This window comes from Myripristis murdjan, chromosome 5, assembly GCF_902150065.1.
Source record: "Myripristis murdjan chromosome 5, fMyrMur1.1, whole genome shotgun sequence".
Taxonomy (NCBI): Eukaryota; Metazoa; Chordata; class Actinopteri; order Holocentriformes; family Holocentridae; genus Myripristis; species Myripristis murdjan.
In genome coordinates, this window is record NC_043984.1 from 22,929,884 (window position 1) to 22,957,254 (window position 27,371).

Below are 27,371 nucleotides of genomic sequence, written 5' to 3' on the forward strand. Positions count from 1 at the left end.
CTAAGTATGACAGAATTCATGAAAATGTCTTGACAAGATCTAGATCACATGAGAGTGAACATAAATATCTGACACATGCACATGCCAAGCACACACAGACACACAAAGAGAAACACAAACAACAATGACAGCCTGTGACTGATCCACAGGGAGAGGAAATGGAACAGCTATAAATAATCAATTCACACACACGCACACACACATGCGCACACACACACACACACACACACACACACACACACACACACACACACACACACAGGGCCCAGCTGGATGGGCGTTTAAGCCAGCTGCGCCAACAAAAGACTGGATCCATAATATTGATCTGTACAGCAAACATCACACTTTATACACACACACACACACACACACACACACACACACAAAGATCCAGACACAGACCACACACTCTCCAAAGGACATTTAGCAGCTAAAAATAGCCCATAACACCGTGATTAAATGTGTCTCTACAAGACTAAAGCCAAGACAGGAACACAGACAGGAGCAGACTGTGGATCCCTGATGCAGCAAATTAAGTCGTCTATCCCTCCTTCATCCATGCACACACTAATAAGAAAATGGTTTAAGTAGCCTGGGGCCTAAACAAACTCCCCAAAAGAATCAACACACACAAACACAAACATGCACACCTGTCTTGCTCCCATTTTTTCATACAAGACATACTTGTGGCACAAATGCTTGTGCACACAGGTAGGTAATATCTCTGCTTAGACACACACACACACACACACACACACGCACACAAAGTCAGAAACTCATTATACACTAGCTCTGAGGGAATTCACTTATAAAGATCATTATCAAACCCAACACGGCTAATTAGGACCAGCCACAACAAATATAAGCAAACAAACACACACACACACACACACACACACACACACACACACATACACACACACACACACACACACACACAGTGTAATTGCCACATCAAGCCCTGCTTGAAGTCAATAAACCAGCCAAGTGTGACTTGAGATTGGAGCACTCTGAAACACGAGGCAGCGGTTCCCTCAGAATACTAAATGCTGGGTTCAAAACCTGTTTGACATTTGTGGCACAGGCACACCTCGTCAACTTCCAACCCACTTAACCACAAAGTTGAAATTTCATTAGTGGCTGCAGCAGGGCTGGGCAATATATCAATATGTTCTTGATACTGTGATATGATGCTAGATATTGTTTGGGATACTGGATATCGTGATATGGCCTACGGATGCACTATAGCGATGTGATGCAATTTTCTGAACTTCTGAAGCTGTTCTGTTATTTGCCTCTACCTTCCTGGTCATCATATCCACACTACTAATGACTGTTTATCATGTAATCATGTAAATCTCTTATGTGTAAGTATCTTATGAGAGCATCAGAAGTCATCCCCATTGTCGTCAAAACATTGATAGAGATATTAGATCAGATTTATATCAGAAAGTAGAGTTGCTACAGCATCACATAGCCTAGTCAATAAAGAAGCATTTGCTCTGAAACTTAACATGTGTGAAGCAACCATCTGGTGTTTAATGCTGTATACACAAACACTTACATATGGAAATAAAATTAGGTGTTTATTTAGTTCTATCAAAGTAATCCTGATTAATATTTAACTGCTGCGAGTCTTTACATTGTGAACAAACAGTTCACAATCCAGTATGATTTACAGAATTATTTACTATCTGGCACAGACACAAATACAGGAATATGTTGTCCCATGTGCTCTGGATCATCTTCAAACTGCAGACATGTGCAGAGTGTTAGACATGTGACCTACAACTGCTATCGATACCAGAGGGGCTCCATCGCTCGCACATCAAGCTTACTTAGACGACGGCAAACAACTGAGAGCCATATGCACTGAGAATGCCATTGTCACAATCACAGCAGAGCGGTAGCACATAGGCCCTGCTGCACAGAAGGAGACACTGATGCAACTGGGGTAACATGTTGTGTCAAGATGGCAGGGGGTGGACAAGATGTCATTGGTGTGTTGAAATCAAAGGGAGGGAGTGGCCTCTGAGAGAAACTATTGGCTGACCACATCTTTCATGGCAGATAAGAGCAGCAGAGGGTCAACACACACGAGTGTTGTCAAGGTGCCAAATCTGCCACTTCACTACCCACACCAGCACAAGTGTAACAGCTTTAACAGCTGAACTGGCACGAGATAGTACAATAATTAAACTTTGCTCTTAATATATAAACACAGCAGGGGAAACGGAGACAGATGTGCTTACTACTAATTGCTGTGATAGAGACACCAAGAAATATTGTAAAAATGACAAAATGATGGCTCTCTATCAGTGCCAGAGTACTCTACTACCACACAGGCACTGTTACTGCAGTCTGTGACCACTACAAATGTAGTAGTATACTACAAACACACACACACACACACACACACATGCACACACATGCATGCACGCACGCACACAGTGTCAACAGAGATAAAGAGGGCTTAGTCTTGTTTCCAGGTTTTCTCCCAATCACCACTCCCCTCAGCTGCCAGACTTCAGAAGGGTCCCGTTTCCTTGGGAACTGCACACACTGCTCAGGGACGCCTAATGTAACACTAACTGTGTGTGTGTGTTTGTGTTTGTGTGTGTGTGTGTGTGTGTGCCTGTACACTTGTAAAATCTGCAGGTATTACGCTTGTAAAATTTGAGGATATGGTGGAGGCGTGCATCTTCATGCAGATTTCCAATCAAGTCGTTAAATAACTCTCATCTGAAATCCAACTGCTGACTGGCCAGCCAATCACAATCCAGAATGTGGACCATGAAAAGGCGCCAAGTCTGTCACCAACGAGCCCAGAGTACCAATAAAATCAGCCCACTGCCACCACTGCCAATGACACCAAGTGCCAGTAAATGTGTGTTTGCATGTGTGTGTGTGTGTGTGTGTGTGTGTGTGTGTGTGTGTGTGTGTGTGTGTGCATGTTCACACTCACTCAACCTTCAAAGAAGTACACAGGCCAGCGATAGCCAAAGGGCTCATTTCCATACCATAAACACTTCAATAAAGATATAGTACACACACATATACACACACATGGCTAATCTTATTCACTTGAGCTGTGAGTGTTTCACAGTCTTATCCTCTGGCTCAGGGCCAGTGGAGGAAGCGAGACACTGTGGCCATGTTTTCTTCAACACTCCCTGTCTTTATCAAAGGAAAATAACATCTACTGACATCAAATTTGTCTTTTTCTAGTACAACTCTCTTTGTCAATTTCCTCCTGCCCACAAGTAATCAGATGTTTTGTTCACGTTGTGTTCAGATGGGTTAAATCAGGCGGCAGCTTCCTTGCAAATTTCCACTGGCCTTACTCAAGACGTTTTTGAGAGAGATACTGGACAGTTAAATTAACGCCTTCTCCTTCTTTCCCTGCTTTTTTTCCTCTCCCGCTTACAGAATAAGTTTCTTTCACTTTCTTGCTTGCAAAAAAAGCTTCCTTTCTCTCATCTTTGATTTCGTTGCCCACTGTCTTTTTTCATCCTCACACCTCTCCTAGTTTCCCACCCCTCGCTCGGTGTGTTGCCAGTGAAAACAGATCAGCAGGACAAAAGCACTGAAGCAACGGAGAGGAGGAGGGATTGAGGAAAACAGCTTGTTCCATTTCCTTCTTCTGTGATAACAGCACAGACTAATCACCGTGGACTTTTCCTCCCTGCCTCACTTCCTCTCGCTCCATCTCTCTTCCTACCGATCAAACATCCCCTTCATGATGGAAAAAATACATATCCATCATTTGGTCTGAGACACATTGCATTGTCTGTTTCTATATGGCTATTTTAAATGAAAACAGAGTCACACCCACGCATCGCAGAACAATCCAATATTTGTTGACAGAAGCCTCACCACCCTGTCTGCCATCCAGGAAAGGTAGCGCTGACAGGTAGAGAATAAAACCTCATGTTGGTGGGGTGGAAACACCAACATTAACTCTAGTGTAAAACCACCCAGCCATGGTTGCTCTGGAGGACGTGTTGAGAGAGCAAATATTGTTGTCCTATGCCTTCTCACTTTCTTGTCACTTTGATATAAGCAAGCATACTGTGCAATATGAAGCTAAAAACAATCCTAAAAAAAAAACCCAAAACAACAACAACACAGCTTCAGACTTGAATAATTACCTGCCTAAATCTGTATCCATGTAGGGCTCCATAGCATTAAAATAGTCTATTTACAAGTTCGCAACATAAAAATGTTTAAGAGGCCAAATGTCTGTGGAACAATGCACAATGTGTTTCGGCCAGAGTAATATAAAGCACAAAACAAATGAAAAGCATGTATAGGCATGCAGCACATTATGCTTTAAATATCTGTGGCATCAAGTTACTCAACGTAAGAGCGCTGATATCGGATCACTGATCAAGTCCTCTCATTCATCAGGATCTGACAGACCAAACTGGCCGTATATCTAGAGTAGGGGGATAAATTAATATATCAATATCCTGATATCAGAAAACATTTTTTGTGGGAGTTTGGATATTGTAATATTGTGATATCACAGAGGTGTTGTCTTCTCCTAGTTTTAAGGGCTGCAATACACAAAAGGGATGCAGTTCTCTGAGTTTATTAGATAAGATAAGATACTTTTATTGTCATTATACACATATGTACAACGAAATTAGACTGTTCTTGCTGTTGTATCTGTCTCCTGCTTGGTCATCATATCTACATAACAAATGATTGATTATCCAACATCTCTTGTGTGTAAATATTGTATCAAAACACCAATAGTCACGCCTACAGTATCGCCACAGAATCGATAAAGAGGTACTCAGTCACATGAATTGATATTTGATTTAGTCCATATCGTATTTCCCCTTTCTGTTTTTCTGCTGTTTGTCAAAGAAAGACCGGGGGTTTGCTAAGCACGATCACAAATGGACACACATACACACTCTTTCTTATAGATGACATATGTACGTATGGATGCATATCCACATACAGATGAATGCAATCAAGCAGAATTTTGTGTTTATGTGTGTGTGCATACCAAAAAAAAAAAATCACACAGTAGATGCAATGAAGGACATCTATCAACATCAGCAATAAATATGGCCAAATTCCAGGTGATTCAAATCCCAGAAAATAACAATCATAATTTCACACTAATTTCTCAAATAAGCCAAGCATGTTCTTATAAAACAAAACATAAAACCAAGAGTCTAAGAGAACTGTCTTCCTGTTTTGGTGTGAACTTATACAGACACAGAGAGCTTTTAGAGTGAATGAAAAAAGCAACCTTGTACTCATCGTTTATAATCTACATTTGCGCTGCTGCTGTATTGTGCCCCCTCCCCTCTGTACCTGGGTAGACAAAGTGAGAAGCGGTGAGGCTTTGTTTCCCCTTGTCAGCTCATTCATTAATAACCACTCAGCAGAAAAGGAAGTCTGACACCTGTCACTGCATCCAGTCCTTTCACCCTCTCTCTTTGTCTCACACACCTCATTTCCTCTATGTAATGAGCTTATGCAGGGGCCACTCAGATTTCACACACCCTTGGCACTGTCTCCTAAACAAACGGCCTCTAATATCCATCAAATAGTCTAGTAGCTCATCACTGGAAAGCATTATCCAGAGCAGCAGGGAAAGCTGCCAGGGATTAGGAAACCGCCCTCCTTGTATATTTTATTTCAATGAATAAATGGATGCCAGCCCTTCCGCATTAATGCTACTCAATCCTCCAGGCCTGTCCACAGTGTATCGAGCACAAAACGTTTCTATACATCCACTAAAACCTTTGAGAGAAAGCTGTTGTATTCCATTGTAAGTCAATTACTGATGTCAAACCAAGGAGCTGCCATTTTTAAGGACATAGTTGAGTGATTCAAATAGAAAAAAGATGAAGTTAACTGTGCTAAAAGGTGTTGCCTTGAAATTCAAAGAAGTGGTCTTCCAAAATGCTTCAAGATGCATCCCTGCTGGTTTCACAGCACTGCAGTCCCAGCACGCTGTCTGCTGCTGTGGGACCGCCTCTGCTGCGGACCTGGCAAGCCTCTGCGCTGGTTCACAGTTAACAAAGTTACCTAAAACTGGTCCTAGAGATACTGCCACCCTCAAATGTCTTAAAGATATAAATGTACAAGGCAGTGGGCAAAATACCAGAAACACCACCTGACAAAAGACTAACTTTGAAGTAACTAAACTACAATCAAGGCAGCTTCGTAAGTGACAATAAGTTGAATGCCATGTGTCCATTTTGAAAGACGTCCATCGATCGCCTTTCAAAGCAACATGAGGCAACAAGAGGCAAGAAAGCCTGAGGGGAGAGCCTGCAGTAGCAAAACTCACAAAAACCAGAAAACTACGTCATGTCCCAAAGAGAGCAATCTCAAAAATCATGATATATCCCAAACATGGAGAAACTGGGGAAAACAGTTAAACCGCAAGAGATATAAACCCAGCATAACTACTTAAAACCACAAATCTACAGACCAAAAAAAAAAAAAACTGTCACAGAACCAAATCAGCAATTTTGACACCCAACAAAAACTCTACACTGTGAACTCTCAGAGCATAGACTAACCTGGAGTAAGGAGAACAACACTAAACATCTGAGCCAAGGAAAACAGAAACAAGGTCTGATGAGTCGGCTGTCACCCCTTTTCCTACATCTGGACAGGTTTATGTGTGGAGCGTGCCCAAGGGGAGCATTTACGGTTTGTGTGGGCAAATTATTAACATGGCGATAGATGTTCAAGGTAGCCATCTTATGGGAGTCATTAGATGTGTTGATTTCTCTACACGTGTAGCATCTGCGCAATATGAGGCCATTGAAAAAGGACCAGGTGCACCCTATTGTGTGAACACGGCCCCCTCCTAATCCTCATATATCTCAGGGTGATAATGACCACATAAATGCTTTTCAACAAATTCAAGAGTGGTTTCAAGGGGCAGCGGGGGGAAGTTAAACACATGTTACAAATTACTCACGGCTTGAATTACGTACGCTACAACATTAAGATACATTTACAGGTTAAGGCATCAAGTACAACACTCTGTACTTTATACAGAGAATTTAGAAATTTGAAAAGGTCCATAAGACCTTTTCTAATTTCATAAGTTTTTATCATGTATAATCACAGTCCCTTTAATTTTACTTCTATTTAACCACACAAGCTTGACGCAGTCCACATTCCCAGTGTATTTAAAAGCAGCAGCCTCAGGGAGCAGTCACAAACATCAGCACGTGGGAGCCTCTTTGTACAATCACAGTCTTATGCTGCTGACCGCTGAGCAGCTCACAGGGACTTTGACAGCAGTTATCAAGGGAGGGTAAAACATTTATCACTTAGTCGCAAGCTCACGTCTTTATTCACGGAGCAGAAGAGCCTCTCCCTTTCTAAAAGAGATGATATCCATGTTTCCAGTGCAGATTACATAAACAGGAGCGCAGAGTGACCGTGTGGTTCTGTTTGCTTGTACTATACATCAGATTACTGCCATGTCATTGTAGGAACGCACGCTCAGATTAGGATTAACCGAGCTGGCACAGCCCTGCCTGCATGTGTGTAACACAGATGGGGATATGCCCAGCATTTTCAGAAAATGTTATGGGTTTTTTCCCTCTCAAGCTCATTTTTCTGTTCAGAGAGAGACAGGGAGTATGAAAAAAACATCAGCATGTAATTCTTAAAGAGGAAGAGACAGAGAGAGTGTAGTGGCACTTTCTTTGTGAGTGTTTCAGTGATTTTCCACAATTTCCACAATCAGGAAGAGATGGGTGCTGCAATAACACTTTTCAACAAACTGAAGCCCAAATGAACTACATGTCTGGCGAGTGTTTTCTCTCCTTGATTTCCCATGACAAACGCAGCTGTGCTCTTATCACTCTCAATGTGAGCAAGTCCAGGTCACATCCACATGGCAACCGGGACAAGATAACTCCATTACCCCTTTTCCACCAGGGCTGGTTCGGAGCCGGTGCCTGACTTAGCACCAGTTTTTTGGCTTTCCACCGCCCAAGCTGGGGCCAAACTGGTGCCAAACTGGTTCCAAACTGGTGCTAGGCAAGCACCGACTCCGAGCAGGGGCTAAACAGGAGCCAGAGAAAGAACCGATGACGCGGCCCACCGCGTCATTGGTGGGCGGGGTTACAAAACAAAACAGGAACTGCGAACGCTATAAACATAAACAATAATCCCCTAGAAGCCGCGGGTTATACTGATTTTACAACGGCATGGAACGCGGCTCAGCAAATTACATTTAAGGATGAGAAGCACCCGTTTTATAACTAAACATAGCGGTCATTCGTTCCGATCGCGAATCCGACAGGTAGCCGGCAATAATTGTGTTTTTCGCCTCTGTATTGAAATGTAGGCTTGTAAAGACACAAGCAGTATTTGCATCGCTAATAAATCCAGATCCTGCTCCACCCGGGGCCAGAAACTGTATCGGGAAAGCAGCGTTATATGCTTGACTGAGACGCGGCTCACGAACATCATCCCCGACTCACTGATCAGTTTCACCGGCTTCAGGACAGGACGGGCGGACAGAGACAGAGACGCTGCAGCCGCTGTATAGTATGAGTGTGCAGTTTTATGTGTGTTGAAGTGATGAAGCTGCCGTGACAATGTAATTTCCTGCAAAGGATTAATAAAGTATCATTCATTCATTCATTCATTCATGATGGTTATTGTGATTCTGAGCGAGCGTCTCGCGCACCCGTCATCACGTTTTCCGAAGACGTCATGACGTGGCTCTGACTTGGCTCCACTTTGCTCTTGACCGGTGGAAAAACAAACCGGTTCTTCGTTGGCACCAGTTAAGCACCGGCTCTAGCACCAGCTCCGAACTAGCACCAGGTTTTTTCTGGTGGAAAAGGGGCACATGTGGACAGTCAGAGGGGAGTTTATCACTGTGAGAGAGATAGGGTGTGAAAAATAAAAATATAAAAAAACATTTTGTACTACTTTGTAAACAGCGATAGCTAACTGTCAAAAGGTGGCAAAATGAGAGGTGTAAAATCTCACTGAGAAAAACTAGAGAACTGAAGAAAAGAGAAAATAAATATATCTAATTTGAATAATAATGCAGAATTTTAATTTGCATTTTAACAAGCATGGCGCAACCCATTCACAAAACAAAATTTGCAAGCAGAGATAAGCGTTTGAAGTTAAGTCTCTGAAAAGCTTTTTTTTGAAGTAGCACCAAAATGAATGATCTCATTGTAATTTACTTGAGACCAATATAACTTTGCCAAAAAATAAATAAAAACAGCTGAATATTGTGATACTACTGATCGCAATGCTGTATTCATTTTTTAGCCCCTTGTATCAGTATGTACTGTTTATGCACTTCATTTTCATATACTGTTATTACATCTACACTTAATACAATGTTAAGTGTGGTGAGTTAATTCAGATTTAATAGGCGAGGATTTTGAATTTAACTGTTTGTTCAGCTTGTCACGATTTATCCTGTAATATGTTGTGAGATGTTATGTAAGATGTGGAGTTTAAGCTCTGTTAAAATATTTTCAATCGATTCTGTTTTGTACAGTACTGCACTGTATCAGCAAAAATCATATCATATCATATATCATATTATGAGGTCCCTGTCAAGCCCTAGAGGCTGCTATATTCTTCCAAATACCTTGTGACTGTGTAATGACCTCTGATTATGCCTTCTACAGCTGATAGTGCTGTGTGTTTAGAGTTAAGATGGTGCATCACAGTAACATGTGATAGTGGCCGGCTCGCTCAGAGGTAGTGAATAGTGCTTTGTCACACACGGTACACCTGATACAAAACGTCTGAAAAGCTGCAGAGGCAGAGCTGATGAATGAGATTTGAACGGTTTATCTCTCTGCCTCCTTCTCAGTGTGTCTGCCTCTTTCTTGTCCAGCTCTACAGAGAGAGCGAGCGGGACAGAGTAAGAATGAGAACAAGAACGGAGAATAAAACATCAAATCATGAAGACTGTTGCATGTTTGCGATGAAAAGCGCTGAGAGCTCAGGGACTTGGCTTGGCCTATTTTGGGTTAGGTGCTCTGGGCATATCAGTGACTGTGGGATGAAACAAGAGAGGCCTTGAGGTGCCGCTGTAGATGGAGGGGCGGCAGACCACTGCCTGCCGAGGGCATGACTGCGATGAACCCCATACACAAAAAAGACTGAAAAAAGCAAGTTAGACTCTTTCTGGTTTAGAAATCTCAAAAAAGTTTTCAAAAGTGATTTTTATCAAAATTTCTCGGAGATCCAGAAATTTGCCATCATCAAAAAAAAAAATTTCATAAAAGCACATCCTGCATATTTATTAGTAATACATATCTTATGCCGTCAATGCTGTGCTACTGATTAAAAAGACATATAAATGCAATAAAGCAATACACTAAATTCCCATTCTTTATGTAAATAAACTTAGTTCCAATAAACATCTGCCCAGATGTTTTAGCTTATATTAACTCTAAGGGTGGACTGATAAATCACCAGATATCGGTGCATGGCGATATTAGCTTTAAAAAGCAACGTCAGTCCAAAAAGTATTTTTTCTGCTAATATTTGGCTGAAATCTGGCACTTTTTCTCCAAGAGTGTGTAACTTAACACAACTGTCAAATTAGCAGCATAACAAAACTAACACGGTCTTTCGATTACAAAACCCTTAATTATCTGTTTGAAAAGCTGGACTTTCATTCAAACTGCGATTTTTACGATAATTCTTGGCAGCACTGGAATCCAAGTTGGCCATTGTGGTTAAATAGATATCAGATTTCTATATTGGTCTCAAAAAAAACAAACAAACAAAAAAAAAAAACATATAGTTCCATCCCTGTTTAAAGCCTACATACAAACCCCTGAAAAGCTATCAATCTTTAAAAACGCTAGCACAGTGCAGCTGCATGGCACTATTTTTAATTATATACTGTAGCTGCAGTAGGCATTTCCATCCTGTTGTCCATTTAATCAGGGCTCTGATTGATTTCCTGGATCAACTGTCTGCAGTGATTCCGCAGATAAAACCATCAACTCTCTCTGCCTCTGATCGACGGTCTCGTCTCTCTGGCCCTGTTCACACCTGCGATTAGAAAGCGTCTCCACATGCATCTCAAGTGACCACTTGTGATCAGATCTCACTTCCTAACCTTAACCAATAAGTCAAAATGGCCACTCGAAATGTAAAAAATGACTTCAACAACTTGTGCCTTCCATGGTGGAAATTAAAAGAAGATGATTAAGTTTTTCCAAGACCTGTCAGTGACTCTTCATCTCTTACTCTGGCGAGCCTCATAGCTACACCTGCCCCATCACTGATACCCACAATACAACTCTGTACAAACGGCCTCAAACTGTGAATTAATATCTTTGTCAGTGTTCATTTTGCTGAAGAGGTGGAAAATGGGCATCTCTACTGTCTCACCACATCACCTCATCACCTACAGCTTCTGCTTGCACAAATGACATCAGTTGAGTGGGCGGTCCATCAGTGTGGCCCAGGATGCCTTCACGTACACACTGCTAAAATAATGTAGCTATATGTGAGGCAGACCACCTCTGAATGTGGTGTGAGCGATTGGATCTTAAGACGCATTGAGATGCATTCACACCTGTACTTAGAGCTGGCCACTTGAGATGCTGCAGGGTGGGAACAGGGTCATGTATATAAATAGTGAGGATAAAAAATTAAGAACACTTCTAAATATAATGTAGTCACGTAATAGACCTCTGCAAACTACAACCTAAATAGTAAACATTGATTTAAATTTACACAATTCTCCGCCATGTCAACAAAAACTGAACATTATAAACTTTCTTAAAAGGTAGAATTTATGGCAGAGCTGTTACAATGAACTGCAGTAGATTGTAATGGTGGATCTGATTAAGTGGATACTGTGTGTGTGTGTGTGTGTGTGTGTGTGTGTGTGTATAAATATATATATTGTTATGCTCTGATAGTTATCATGCTGTCTTGCAGTCAAGTGTTTGTGTGTATGGGTGTGTAATGGCAACAGACTCTCCCACCATGGGCTGTCCAGGCAGGCCATTCACTAAAGCCGCCTCTTTATCTCTGTTCCCAATCCTCTACACGGTCCCGACATCACAGCAGGCGAGCAGGATGGCCGCCAGACACACAGACACACGCACACACACAGACACACATACACACACACTACCAGACGTTCATATGGTGATCCAAAAAAATGGAGAGGGGGGGCAGGGAGAGCCAGTGGGCACTTGACTGATTCTGCATTCAGCTGCGTCCCTGGCAGGACAAAGTCATGTTAGCTACGAATGAAATGAGCTGGCACAGAATACGAATGAAAGAGCAGTGAGAAATGCAAGGCTCTGGTTTAGGCCACGTTTAAGCCAATAGAGATCCAGCGATATGTTTTTTTATTAGGCCAAATCCAATATCCAATATCCAATATCTGATACTGATATCGATGTACCTTTTGTAAGAGTTGTATTACAAAAGCAGGTACACAGCAGGGTACGCTTTTCAAACATGTATATCTAATGATATTTAACTCTGCTGCTAATTTGTCAGATTTATCAGATTTATTGGGTGACAAATTTTTTTAAAAAGAATACAAACACACCGATTCCATTATCGACCAAACATCAGCAGTAATGATGATACTGAAGTGATACCGACATGGACTTTTAAAGCTGATATCATCTGCTACCAACAGTCTGCCAGTATATTAGTGCATCCCTGCTTTTAAGTCCCCATGAAATGAACTCCCCATTACTTTTTGGAAAACTATAAATAATTTATGGTGACCTCATGCTGCACCAGTAGAAGTAAATAAAAATTCTAACTAATAAAACTATTTTTTTAAATTTATTTTCGAACAGACCTACCCATCCACTCCTGTCATCAAATAAAACTGTGTCATGCTCTCTAACTGATATCCCATTGGTATACGCCTCTGAATGACTCCTCCTTCAGTCACGCCACGCCCCAACATCCTGCTTCAGAAGAGAAAATGTAACATCAAGGAAGTAATTTCATGCTTTTTGTATGGGTTCTTCAAAGAGAAGCAGAACACGAGGTTGAAGATCAATTCAGCAGCACTTAGGAGGAGGAGGGGTCGGAAGGGGGGGGAGCAGAAACAGAGACAAATGGAGGTTTGTAAGTGGCTGGCTCAGGTGGGAGCGTGCTACAGGAACGCACTGGTGATGACCAAAAGAGCGTCACTTGGGGAAACGGAGGCAGCGATGCAGAAAGTGAATGAATTAAGGAAATGTAGTTAAAATGAGCATTGGTGTAATTGGTGGCTTCGGTGGGGGAGGCAGTGAATGGGAAGGCAAGTCGGCATTATGAGGGTTTATGAGATGTGGGGCGCTGGACACATGGGGTTGGCACGGGCCAGGGACAGCTGGCTCACCCAGGTGGCAGCGGGCGAACTCGGAGTGGCATCCTTCTGCCACACCCAGTTGGTGTCTGTCTCTCCACAGCGCTAACCACGTGCTGACTACCCACAATGCCTTTTACAGCGTGGTGTAACTCAAAGGCTCTTGCGGTGGGCCAACGTCAAATGAGTGAAACATAAATCTTTGACTTGCTGTTGAAAAAATGCTTAAAAATACATCATACGTGGTAATGTTCTGTCTGCAATATGAATTCCAACAACCTTCTCCACAGTCATATTGTCAGAGAATTACTGTCAGCTCCATCAGCCACCTCATCTCTGGACTAACCCCTAGCAAAAAGACAACAAACACACACACACGCACACACGCACCATTAATATCTATCAATACTTCAAAACTCACGTGAAAACTCTTAACGTGGTAATAGGTGGCAAAATGCAGCACTACGAAATAGTGACAGACCAGCTATTAACTGTGCCAATAATGGCTCCAATATTCACTCTTTTCCATATTATCTAAACTCCAAGTCAGATAATATTGCTTCTTTCGTTATTGGTATTGGCTGTTTGGGCTGATATGCTGATCAATTTAAAAAAAGAGCTCGTTTTATGAGATGCATCTGCTCCCTCCCAAGTCCTGTGTCTAGTTTAGTGCCTGCAGGGAAATTCATTTCCACAGAAATCTGAAATACAGATAAATCAATCCTCTACACATTTTTAATTACACACACATGTTCATTACAGTGCAGTTTTGAGCCCTTTTTAACATATTTACTAATATTTTTGGCAGAAAATGCTAAGTATCAGCTAGATTACTTAATTAATCATATCGCTCCTGAAAAGTCCATATCGGGCGATCCCTACAAGGAAGACATACCCACAAATACACACACCTCCTCAGCCCATGGGGAGGTAGATTGGCGGAAAAGGAAAAGCTACTCTGATGTTACACCAGCACACAACTACAAACCAATGGGCACAGCCGTCACTCTATAGCCTTATCTATCTAGCTAGCCTTGCAGACTGCCAGCGCTGTAGCCTGAGGCATTGTTGGTGATCAGTAACTAGCAATATGAAGCAGTGCTCACACACACTGTGCTCATTGGTTTGACTGGTTGTGTTAGCCATTAACATGCAATGTCGCACACTGGAGCACAGATGAGCAACCTAGTTCATCGATGTTCACATGAGCGCTTCCACACCGAGCCAGACTTCAACGACAGAGCTGTCCTACATCGTCTGGAGAGGGCAAGGTCGGCTATTCACGCAGGGTTAACAAGCTCGGCTACTCCTCCCCGTCTCCAACATGAAGTGATTTGAAAAACAAAGTGAGGTTTAAGGTCGTATCTCAATAAGCTATTGTGGCCTCCTTTTTTAGTTTCCACTGCCTATTGTCCTCACGTTTCAAAGAATGAATACAGATCCATGTCCTATGACAACAGACCAGCACATCAAAGCCAAAATAAAGAGTGAAGCCAAGAGTTCAGGGCGGGATCTGAAGGGTCTCAAATATCCCATTTTGATGTGGACAATGGCAGGTGAGGTGGGACAGGGGCTGTGAGGACATCTGAAATGGTTGAGCATGATACTGCGCTGAGATATAGAGTAAAACAACCAGAGAAACAGAGAGGGGATAGGCATTAGTTCTGAGAAAGACAAACAGGCCTAGACTGTAAAACCGAGACTTCATTGAGGCTTTTGACTGTGTCTGCCCTCCCTGACTTTTCACACACCCAGGGTTTCCGCAGGTTTCAGCAAGTTGAATTTTTATGCCTTCTAATGCCACTCAAAATGAAATTTCATACCATTTTATTGACAAAATAAACACAAAAAGTGGAAAAGGGGAACATCTAGCCCCTTTTAAGACCAAAGAAATTGCATGTAAGACAATGTAAAACATTTCATGCCCTCAATTAACATAATTAAATTTAAAACTTTTTTTTAAGACCCTCAGAGGCCCTGCACACAGATGAGCTATTGTCATTTAAAGATCTGTAATGCAAATTTCAGTCATGTCTGACTTAATTAATTTTTTTCTAATGCGCTAGTACTACAACTACTACTAATAATAGCCTAGTAAAAAAAATATGATACAAAAGGGTAAAATATCACACATCCTTCCCATTTCTTTACAACTGAACGGCGAGCATCAAAAGGAGACGTGTGAAACTGTGCCACTCAATCGGAAACTAACCTCTCACTACTGTGACAGGCTTGTCACCATCATACACTTTCAGATGAGCATTTCTCATTGTTACAAGGGCACATCAGTCTGCATCATCGGAGCGGATTCTGGGTCAATCCCCCATCCCACTTCCTAACACCCCCTCCTCACTTCCCCTCCATCCTTCCCTCTCTCTTCTGTCTGTTGTCCCGTGGGATGTTGGGGTGGGGTGGGGGGGTGGTGTCAAATTAGCTGTCTATCCTACATTTTCATGGCATAGTGACTGCCTGCTCTAGGTCGGAGAGGTGCTAACCATTTTGTGCCTGATTCTAATTAACCTCACTGATCTGGAAGAGGACACACTCCCCATTATAACAGCGTATGCTTTTGTGACGACAACTGGAGGCTTTTATCCAAAGTACTTTATGATTGCATACACTGTTAGCACGGGTGAGAGCTCTTTACTGTAGGAGTCAAAACACTGAGTCGGGTTAGCACTGGTGAAAACATCAGCTGACTGAGATACAGCATCACAAACTGTTACACAGATAAAAGTAAAACGTGTATCAGAGGATGATGGTTCTGGCACTGGAGGAGCCTTGTATGGTGTTCATAAAAGGATAAGAGATCAAATGATAAAGATAAAAGATCAAATGTAGACAAACAAGACAGAGTGCTTAAACTAACACACACACACATACACACATACACACACTCTCTCTCACACACACACACACATATAAAGACCTGCAGAAAATCTAACAACCCAGGCTATGTGTCTGTGTTTACTGGTGCATTCCTAATCTGAATGACTTTACAAAGTCAAGATCATTCTCATTGATTTTTTCAGCTGTAAAGCAGTAAAAGCTGCTGCGCAACACAGAGAAACAGGCCTAAAGGACGGAACTTAACACACACACACAACAACAACAACAACAACAACAACAACAACAACAACAAAAAGCAAAAAAAAAAAAAAAAACACAAATGTGCATGCTGCCTAGGAAGTTATGATTCAAGGATATAAGAGTCAAAAATCATGCAAACTGATACATACACAACATTAGCAAATCAAAAAAAAAGTGACTGTGTTCACCTTTTTAAGATAAGATAAAGTAAGGTAATACTTCACTGTCCACTGCTGTAGAAGTTTGCTTTTGGCTTCACTATGGTTGTGTAAAAAAAAAAATATATATATATATATAGAAAAAGTATAAACATATGTAATGATACCTGCACAAACCCAACATCACATTAAATGAAGAACACAAGGCAACAATAAGGTAAAAGTAGAATCACTAAGGTAAAAGTGAAGGGTGAAGTGATGAAAATGTATACTGGGAGCTCATCAATGCAGCAGCGTGTGGAATAAAAGATTTTTTAAAATACATTTTTCCTTCTCTCACAGTCCATGTTATGAGCTCCTGAACCACACTAGTGTGCTGCCATGACTCTGCTTGTCTGTCTGCCTCCCCGGGGGGCCTGGTTAGCCTCAGCACCTGTCTAGCCTCCCGGTCTGTCAGACAGCATTTAGCCTGAGCGCTGATGTAGCCAGTCACCGAGCCTGCCTGTCTGTAGGTATGTAACCCCAGCCAAGGGGTTAGCGCCTGGCTCTTCTGTCAGGTGTACGTGCTCATTAGCAAAACACGTTTATAATATTCTATAACATGGTGATGAATTCAAATGAAGGCGCTAACCGTCGAGCAGTCCTCATTAGCCTCTTAGAGCAGACAAGCTAATGAGCAGCTAAATTTACAAGCATTTGGCTGGTGCTTATATGCCTACCCTGAAAATCTCCACATGAATGTCGAAGAGTGTTTCAGCTCAGTTAGGGTCCAAGGAATGGATATAAAAATTGTATATAAGAAAGTAAATGGCATTATGTCACTGTACAGCAGCCAATAGCAGAGTTAGGGTTGGGGTTAACCCTAACCATGGCTCTGTGGACCAGAACTGATATTAATATCATTAGTAACAACTGTGTTTACCCCACTATTTAATGTCAAAATGGCCGCTGAGAAACTTACAGTGTAGTCGATATTGTGGTGGATGAGATTCAATAATGTACCCCCTTTGAAGAAGCCTATATAAAGAGGTACAATCCAGCTCCATCAGAGTCGGAAACAACAACCTGGTACTGGTGATTCTTCGGGAACCCCAGAGGGAAAACTGAATATAAAATGTGTTTAACAATTTTTTTACAGGACTTATTATAGAATAGGCTAACGACCGATATTTCTTAAATTAACATTTAAAAGCACCCCATGCAGTACTTCAGCGTACCAGTAGGGGTGCGCAGACCCCCATTTGAGAACCACTGGTGTAAAGGGTCACCTGAAGGGTCAACCTCTTAGCCTCTATGTCCAGCTGTGTGATGTTAGCTGGCCAATTCTTTAGCTTATTAGCTTCCTTTCCAGTGTGAGTCAGTGTCTGGGGGTTTGGCCAGAACACACTTCAACAATAATTTGGCCAGCAGCATACTGAATTGACCCAGACTATTTTTGTGCTGTATTAATATAAGAATACCATATTTATATTGCTTTAAAATAAGCCTAAATGTTGATAAATGATGATATAGAAGGTAGACCATGTCTGTATGCAAATTAGGAAATAGTAGAAACTGAAATGTAAAACTGCATTATTCTGGTTCCTCGAGGACTGCCTAAGCCAGCACAGCTATTTTTTGGAGTCCTGTCAGTTTTTTAATGCTGAAGTCAGCTGTTCTGAAGCCTTGGCCTGCTGTCATCCCTCCCCATTCACGCACCACAACAACAAACAAACTCCGAGAGAGACACAAACTCCAGCAGTGATTAAGCTACTTAGAGCTGAAGGTGATTAAGAGCCAGCTGGTCAACAACCCCCCCACCAACACCACCACGATCTGCACGGCAAACACTCAACCCGACTGAAGCGCGCGCGGCAGAAATGTGGCCCGCTTAAGAGATCTCCACATCCTCTGAACCTGTACTTACACTTCAGCTCCGAGGTATACAGCAAATCCATTTTCAGAGTTCATGAGCGACACGCTGGAGCTAAGGAGAGGTCACCGAGCCGTATTCAGACTGAGGAGGAAATACTCATTCAGAGTCGCATTATGAGTTTGAATAAACCCTGCTTCAATGAGCCGAGCTGAAGAGGGAAACAGAGCAAGCAAGAGAGAGAGAGTGAGAACACAGAAAAGCTCTCTCGTCCACCTCTTCCACACAGCGGTTAACTGGTTTACACAGCGGCTGATGCTTCAGAGGAAAATACAGAGGCAGAGGAGAGGTTGGGGGGTGGGGGGGTGAGTGCATCCATGGCTCTGTCCCAGAGATTCAGTTGTGCAGACATGCTGGTGAATAACTTTAAGTATGAAGAAAATCCCCAGCCAGCCAAGGCCTTGTCATTCATGCCATATGAGGGACTGAATGTGTATGTGTGTGTGTGTGTGTGTGTGTGTGTGTGTGTATGTGCATGTGTATATGCATGCGTCCGCTGTTCTTTGTCTTTCTTTGTAGGCTTTTCATTCATATCATTCCGGCCTAGCGATAAATCACTGAGAGAGTGGTTGAGGGAAAGAGAATGGACTTTGAATTCTTGTCTTTCAAACTCTCACATGCTATCAAGTCAGATTACACTTCCAGAATACTTCGGTTCCTTAGAGAAGCAGAAAAGAGAGAATGCATTAAAAACAAAATGAAAAGTAAAAACATTCAGCATAAATAATAAACTCCTCTTCAGTTGCAGTCTAGACAGGCACCTGAGGGCCTCCATCTCTCCGTCTCTCGCTCGCCGGCTCCACGGGAATATGGGAAGTAGGTGCAGCTGTGCCCAAATTATTCATATACACAGAAAAGCACAGGCGCTGAAACAAACACGCATGCGCATGCACACAAACACACACACACGTGCAGAGTAGACACACACTCATTACACTGCTTGCTCGGCTAAGAGCTGATGTTTGCACGCTACAGTAGACCTTTTGACAAGAGGGACACTCGCTCTTTTTTTCGCCCTCCCACCCACTGCCCACCCATACACACACACACACACACACACATGCACATATGCCCCTCACCCTTCACCCCTTTGTCCACCACCCTCTGTCTCTTTTCCTCTTCTTTTTTTTTTTCTTTTTGGCATTACAAGCATTGCTCTTTTCTGAATCACAAGGATTCACTTCCAAGCGAGCAGTTCATAAAAAAGAGGACATGATCAATTGACTCTACATTCCCCTCTGCTTCACCCTCTCCTCCACCCCGCCACCCCATCTTCAGCCACTTCGTCCACTAAAAAGATAGCTTGTTCTTCACCCCAATTTACCCTCTAATTCTCCTCCCTTGCGCAGTGTGTTTATCTGTGTGTGCAAGCTCAGCAGAGAGCACAAAGACCTGCAGTGACATCAGACTCATTCACTGTGTCCTCTCTCTACTCTCTCCCAAGAGGTGCCCTGTTTAAAAGACCTCGGCCACCCAACCCCCCCACCCACACACACACACACACACACACACACACACACACACACACACACACACACACAGATATCCTATGATTACTAAGTGTCCTCTCACAAACAACAAATTACTATACTATAGCTGCTGAAATGATGAATGTTTGTGTAAAGTCCCCTCATAACTCAACTTCACCAGCACAGGCAACAGAATTTTTGTGAATTTTATGTCTTTGTGCCATTGACTTTTTTTTTTTTTTTTTTTTTTTTTTTCAAAATGAGCCTGAATTATTTCAATGCAGATGTTACTTGTTTGTACTGATGATTCAACCGGATGAGATTCATGCCCATCCAGCTGTTGGAAATGTCTAAATGGGCTATCACGTAACACTGCAAATGGATAAATGAATGGGACCTTTACTTCCTGAAACCAGGCCATCCAAAACACTGCAACCTTTGCAACTCTATAGGAAACAGGAATTATCAATGTATGAATATTTAATAATGCACAGCAATTTGGTTGCACACCAAATTACACCAGTGTAATTTAAAGCAAAATGTAAAAGGAGACATTATTTAGGCTACTATCCTGCTATGCAGTGTCTTCAAAAAAAAAAACAAAAAAAAAAAAAACAGTTTTTTCCAGTGATCCTCTCAGTGTTTTTGAAGAATGAAACTGAACTCGCAGGGGAATGTAAAGACCAGCTGGCATGTGATGACGCTGTGATAACAGGAAACATGCAAATGTCCCAACTAAAGCTCCTTTCATTCCTGCCCTGTCTGAATTCAAATGGCTAATTTAAATACATACAGATCTGCGTATGTTTGTGTGTGCAGGAGACAGTGAGCGAACAGGAGGTGAAGGGAGCAGGGAGACAGAAAGCTGTGAACATTCCAGCGTTTCGGTCACAGTTTGAGGTTTTACTCCCAGCAGTGGGTTCACTTGGTGCTCACAGAGCGCACAAGCTTGAGCAAGGGAAAAGAAAAGAATCACACAAATGTTTCGAGGGGAGTTAACAATATTTCTTTATCAGAGCACACACTATTAGCACACTCTGAATAATGTGACATTTTTCCTTTTTTTTGTCCCAGGAACAACAGGTCTTTTCTTCGTTACAGAGACTTGCATTCAGAAGACTGGAAGACTTCCATAAAATAGGACAACAGCTGATTCTCTCTTGCTCAGACTACAGATGAGTACACTGGTTCTTACTAGGTTTATTAATTTTGGCCCAGGACTTGAGCTCAATTCAAATTCTTTTAGTTTTCAAGGGTAGAAGCCATTGACTTTCACCGCAGAGAGAATGTTTAGTCGTTGCCACAGGGCTGTCAGCTAGCTCATCAGCAGTTCTAATGAAGCAGGAAGTGAGGATTGACCAGTGGCACCCTTACAGGAAGTCATTGTGCACAAACAGCATACTGTCTGGGAGTGCTGATGCAAGTACAGAGAGAAGTTCATCAACAGACTGGTCTCAAAGCTACTTTTAGCACTTATGCTTGTGTTTTGTTTTTGTTTTTTTAAGTTTCAAAGTGCACAGAGGAGCACAGCTGAAGTCGATCATAAGATAATTTACCCTGTTAAGTAGGTCTATACAACAAATGCATATGCTTTATGTCAGGATTTATGCTCAACATGCACTTTGGCCATTTCAGAAGCAGAGGCAAATTGTTTTATTTTATGAGGAGCATGTTATTGTTTTGAAAGCCAGGCCTAAGTAGTGCAGCTTGGCAAGCTAACTAAGCTCTTTCCTGCAGACCTTTTTCATGTCCTCAGTCAGCCACATGCTGCAAGCAAAGCCCCTCTTCCCTTAGGGCCTGCTTATGCAACAAGGCTGCTGTTATAAAACAGGTGACAAACAAAAGTCCATCACTGTCCTGATCATCTCTTTGATAAGCATGCTGGCTCTGCATGGACATCACCAATGTGCTTGTCATTTGGTTTTCAATCACAGTTACAGACATTAACGCTTATCTTTGGCTTTACACTGAACTGTTGGGTCTGAGAGTCACACGATGTCAGGGGTTTCTTTCTTTAGATCAAACATTTCCATCTCCCACAATGTAAGTATTATATTCAGTTTAACACGGAGCTGCAATGGCTCGTGTGCACACGCATACGCACCCACACACATGCGAATACACAGTCACAATGCTAAGCCTCTCTACCCCGGCTGCTCATTTAGCACTCCGCCACGAATGACTTTCACTGAGACCTGTTAGTTCCAATAGGTTTGACTGGTAACAAAGAGAACATGTGACCAGGCCGGGCTGAGGAAGTGCTGCACAGCTGTGGATGGCCAACTTGGGTGTGTGCTTTGTCATGTTTCCTGCTCCTCTTCCGTAGTTCAATCCAAATCACTGATTAGAGAGAACCGTGACACCTAACTACACAGCAAAACTGATTTCACTTGGACTGACCCGTAACTGCAAATCTGTAGCAAACTGCTGGTGGTGCAAGGATGAATTTGAAACCAAGCTTTGGAGGATTCTCAACGAGGAGATAACCTTACAGCACTGCCTTGCGCTAAATACTTCAGGCTATAATCTACACACGGGCACACGCAGACACAAAACCTTTCCCGCCAAAGTCTAACCATTTTAAAGGCAATCCCCTAGGGAGGTGTGTAAACCAGACAGAGCCCTCATGGAGAGCTGTTCACACACACACACAGGAAACAGGCGAGACTGGTGGCCTACACAGGACATGCGTCCACCAACAAAACACCAGTTTTCTTTTTTTAACTCCCATTTAAACCCTTTGTATATCAACTGTGAAGGGCCCTTTCCGCCATTGTATTCCGCTACTCCTGTTCTGTTTTTTTTGCTTTTGTTTTTGTTTTGAGGACAGTGTTTTGGTAATGGGGTGGCAAAAGTCATTAAAAAAACACTGCAGCAGAATCAAAGGTTTGATGGCACCAAAACCTCATATGGAGACCAGATTTGCACTCAAATCATTCAGATGACTGATAGCCTAATAGTTTTGTTTATTTGTGCTGATCATATGCAGCCCCATTTTGGAGTGAACAGAGGACCAAAGAGATAAAAGCTAAAATTTCTCTCAGCTGAACTCCCATCACCCTGAAGCCAAAATCTCTGCGTCATATTTGTTCAAAATAACCCTCCCAACACACACAAACAGTCACCCACCTGAGGGGCAAACACTCAGTATTATGCTCTATTAATTTTCTTAGCATATCTTATTTGCAGCGTCATCACCGCCATCATCCGAAACTGGAAATGGACTCTTAGGACACGGCTCCTTGGTGTTCCTCGGGTCCTTCTTAGTAACAGAGCTCAAATTAGACAGAGAGGAGAGCCCTGAGGATGAGAACGCTGAGATGAGAACCTCCACATGTAGTCACAAGGTCAAGGACCACAAGAGCGCTAAACAGATTTGTCTTTGTGTCTATTTATACACAAGTTGACTTAGCACCTGGGTGGAGGAAAAGCATCGCTTGCTGGTCTGGGTTGGAGAAACGGAGCAAGAGGACAGAGACTGATATGCAAACAGAAATTCAAATAGTGCTCATTATTGTCATGTGGAGTTACACTTAACACACACAAGCTGTGCTGCAGACGTTTAGGGTAGTACTACTCGCACAAGCACATACACACAGAGACCCAGCCCTATAGAACATAAAGCTTTCAATGTAGAGCCAATGCAGCACTCAAGATGCCATCAACAGGATGGGCAAGAACCCTGGGGGAGAAGTGAAACTGCATCTGTGTCTGCGTGTGTATGAGTGTGCGTGTGAGAGGGAAAGAGTGTCTGTGTGTGTGTGTGTGTGTGTGTGTGTGTGTGTGTGTGTGTGTGTGTGTGTGTGTGTGTGTGTGTGTGTGTGTGTGTGTGTGTTCGTGGAGTGGGGGTCAAATAAGAAAAAGAGTGATAAAATGAGGGAGACTACTTATCCTTTTGTGCTTGTTTTGTTTTGGCTAATCTGATCTCATAAGTGAATGCAGCTGTATACTGATGGAGCAGCCAGGCCATAAGCAATTAAACGACAGCCACTTAGTGGAGAGTTACATTACATGCATCTCATCATGTCTGACTTGCCTGCAATGCAGAACCACTGGCTTAAGTGAGGCGTGTGTGTATATGTGTGTGTGTGTGTCCATCCGCATCCATTCCTCAGGCGCTCAGGTCTGAATGCAGGATTGTAGGTCATGTCTGGCTATATGGACATTGTTTAGGGAAGGCAATGCAGACATTCAGGAAATGGATGCTGGCGACACAGACATGTTTTGTGTGTGTGTGTGTGTGTGTGTGTGTGTGTGTGTGTGTGTGTGTGCACTGGGGTGGGAGGTTGGGGTGAAGGACGGGTGGCTGAGTGTTTGGCCATCGTTACAGTAGGTTACAACCAACACTGGCATGCATACACATCCACATACGAAGACACATACACATACACATACACATACACATACACATACGAAGACACATACGCATACACATACACATACACATCCACATACGAAGACACATACACATGCATATAATGCAGTCCGCCTGAGGCCAGTGGCAACATGGGAGCAATTAAACACCATCCCCTCTGACTTTCACAGGGAAAAAGAAGAAATTTGGCAGTTTTTCAAAAAGCCATCTCTATTCTTCAGGAAGTTATCCCACTCTGTGTTTATTTGTGTGCTTCCCATTTCCTGTCACACACACAGAAACTTTTAGTGCCACTTACAGGGCATGCAAATATACACAAAGATCACACACGTAGAAAATGAGCAGTGCTGGTCCACCCACAGTCGTACCCACATAATTACCCAAGACTTGTTAATTACAGCATGAAATCTATGCTAATAGGTTACTGCCTGTTTTACGGTTTCAGAATTGAAGACCTATGGCTTGCCAGGCAAGGTTTTTGATTTGACCCTCTTTTGCCAGGGTAAATGTGAACAGTTAAGCAAATGATACAGTTGGCTCTAGCAAAGAAAATAGTGGCTTCAAGTGTTTATCACTAAACACAGATGATCCTGCCACTGTCAGAGAAGACGGAAACAGCTAAACACACAGGCAAGCTCTTGGCCTGTGTGTGGACTGTGATATCAGTCACCTTCACTCATACCATTACAACAATGGCTCGAAGCTGCCCTCTAGAATTATTCAGGCTTCAGTTGGCCGGTATGAACAGCGACATCATCATCATCAACTACCCCAGTGACATGTCTTTTCACCTTCTTGCCTTATCGTAAACAAAACCTAACCTACTTCCTGTTGCTGGCAGTGCGAGTATGCACAAAGGAAATTCAGTCAACGGCTGATGTCAAGTGGCTTTCAGTCTCGCAAGGAAATTGGGCCACCAGTTTCAAGGTTCAGTTTAAAAGGTTGCTGCACCGCCTTAATCTCCCCACGTCCACCCCTCGCCCAAGGTGGGGTCCAGGGACCTAAAGCTGGTCTTTGGGAGACCTCCTGGGGGAGAATAGTTCATTTCAACCTCTGTTCCTAGAGGTTAGTATAATGAGAGAAAGTCTAATAATGACTACCCTGATTATAGGGTTCAGTCTGGGCTTTACTCTGATATCTCCCCACCCAAAGCAGACAGCTGTATGAATTTAGACTAAACCATATCCGAGACAGCAATCTTCTAACCAAATGAGTCTCCTTAGTTGCATAAAAAAGTTGGGGAAACCCTGAACTAGAAAATGTGTGCACACCAGGCCTATCAGACCACCGCCTCAACCGACCTGCTGGTTGCAGACGCAGCCCCAATTACACTCAAGTCATGCCCACCAGTTTGAGAGAGGCTGCCGCCCTTGAAGTGCCAATGCATGCACAATTTCACGATTTTATAACCATGTTCAGTCGTGGCACACAACCGAATCGAATGGCTATCAATGTCCGCGATGGACACCCTGAGGCTGCAAAAATGCCCAGGCTTTGGGTGCATTTCCAACAAAGGCAGTGAATGACACAGCTCTGAAGGGAGAGCATCTCTTTGTGCTCGATTCATTTGCAGAGGCAGACAAAAAGCCCTTCCTTACGAAAACTGAATGCAACGCTAACTCATCCATGCACATGCACGGTGACTGAACGGATTCTTAATCTAAGGATAAGTTGAGATTGCAGGTGCTTGCCTATGATGTATGGGGGATAATAAAACAAGGGGTTTGAACAGGAACGCCCATTCTCCTTCTCGCACCTGGCTGCAGCTGTCCTTGTCACTTGGCCCAGTATTAACTCCTGCATGCAGATGACTCGGCTACTTCATATAAAACATACTACTAAGATTAACACATCCCCCCGTGGCATGAAAACAGTCATGTATGAGATAGCGTGGCATTGGCACATGCCTCGCCTTATCAATAGTGTGCAGAGCACCACCCATATATTATAAAACAAGGTGTAGCGCAAGTATTCCACCAGCATAACATATTATATTCTTAGAAAAGATAGTCAATGAGAGCTGCTAATGCTCAAACGAGACAGTATTGCGTATGAATGTTTTAATTGATTATTGAGGGAGCGCAGACACAATGTGGTCCGCAAAGGTCGTCAGAAATCCACCAGACAGGCGGTGTGAAGCGTCGGGGGCTTACCTCAAGGAAACCTTCACACAGCAGTCGTTCTGGCTCGCCATTCTCGCTTTCAGGATTCACTGACGGGATGGGGAAGTATTTCGGCTATGTTTGATTTCAGTGTGTGGAAGTGGTGCGTCGCTGCATGAAGGATAAGCGCGGCGATGCTCACTGTGTCAGGTTAAAGGGAGCAGCCGTCAAGACCTGCCGGCGGTAAGCTGCCTCAACGGGACTCCTGTCTTCTCCCCTGTCGCGGTCATTTCTGACTCCGGTTGTTTGTCACATCGCAGAGTTTAACCCGCTTGTTTTCTTTCCGTCTTCTGCCTCTGCCGATACATCCTGTTTAAAGTGCGTACGAGTGAACCATGTCAGCGCTTCTCTGATGCCACACCGCTCCTCTGTGTGTGAGCGAGACAATATCACGTTGAATGAGCGCTGGAAAGCCACAGCGGGCGAGGGTGTAATGCTGCCTTCAAGTGCTGTCGGAGATATTGCAGTTACGACTTGTGCGCACATGTGCAGTCAGGGGCGTTGCAAGGATCTGAGGACATCGGGGGCTTTACACAGTGAATCACCATTAAGGCTGATTATTATCAACAACATGCAGTACCTATAACAATAAAGAGGCCAACAATACAGAGGCAACACAATACACATTAATACTGAATAATGACCGTGTTCTATATAGGCTTACAACATCTATTTATAATGAGCTGTATAACAATTAACACAGCCGTTAATGCCGTTGAGGTTTATTACAGAGCACTAGTAAAGCAGAGTGATAAGTTACATAATAGTAAGATGTCAGAGAACTATTACACTGTATATCAGTACTCATAGAATGCCTCCTGTCCAATGAAATGGCTCCACCAGAAATAATTAGTATGTAATATGAACTGTACACCAAT

General features: G+C 42.9%; 1 protein-coding gene across 1 annotated transcript in view; it reads right to left on the bottom strand.

The window, feature by feature from the left end:
- The window catches only part of kif21b (kinesin family member 21B), a 72,935-nt gene extending 46,062 nt beyond the window's left edge, over nucleotides 1-26,873 (bottom strand). Inside the window, exon 1 of the mRNA XM_030051429.1 lies at nucleotides 26,485-26,873. Within this exon, the coding sequence (XP_029907289.1) occupies nucleotides 26,485-26,525 (41 nt within the window). The 5' untranslated portion in view covers nucleotides 26,526-26,873. The remainder of the gene's footprint in view (nucleotides 1-26,484) is intronic.
- Between the last annotated feature and the right edge of the window lie 498 nt (nucleotides 26,874-27,371).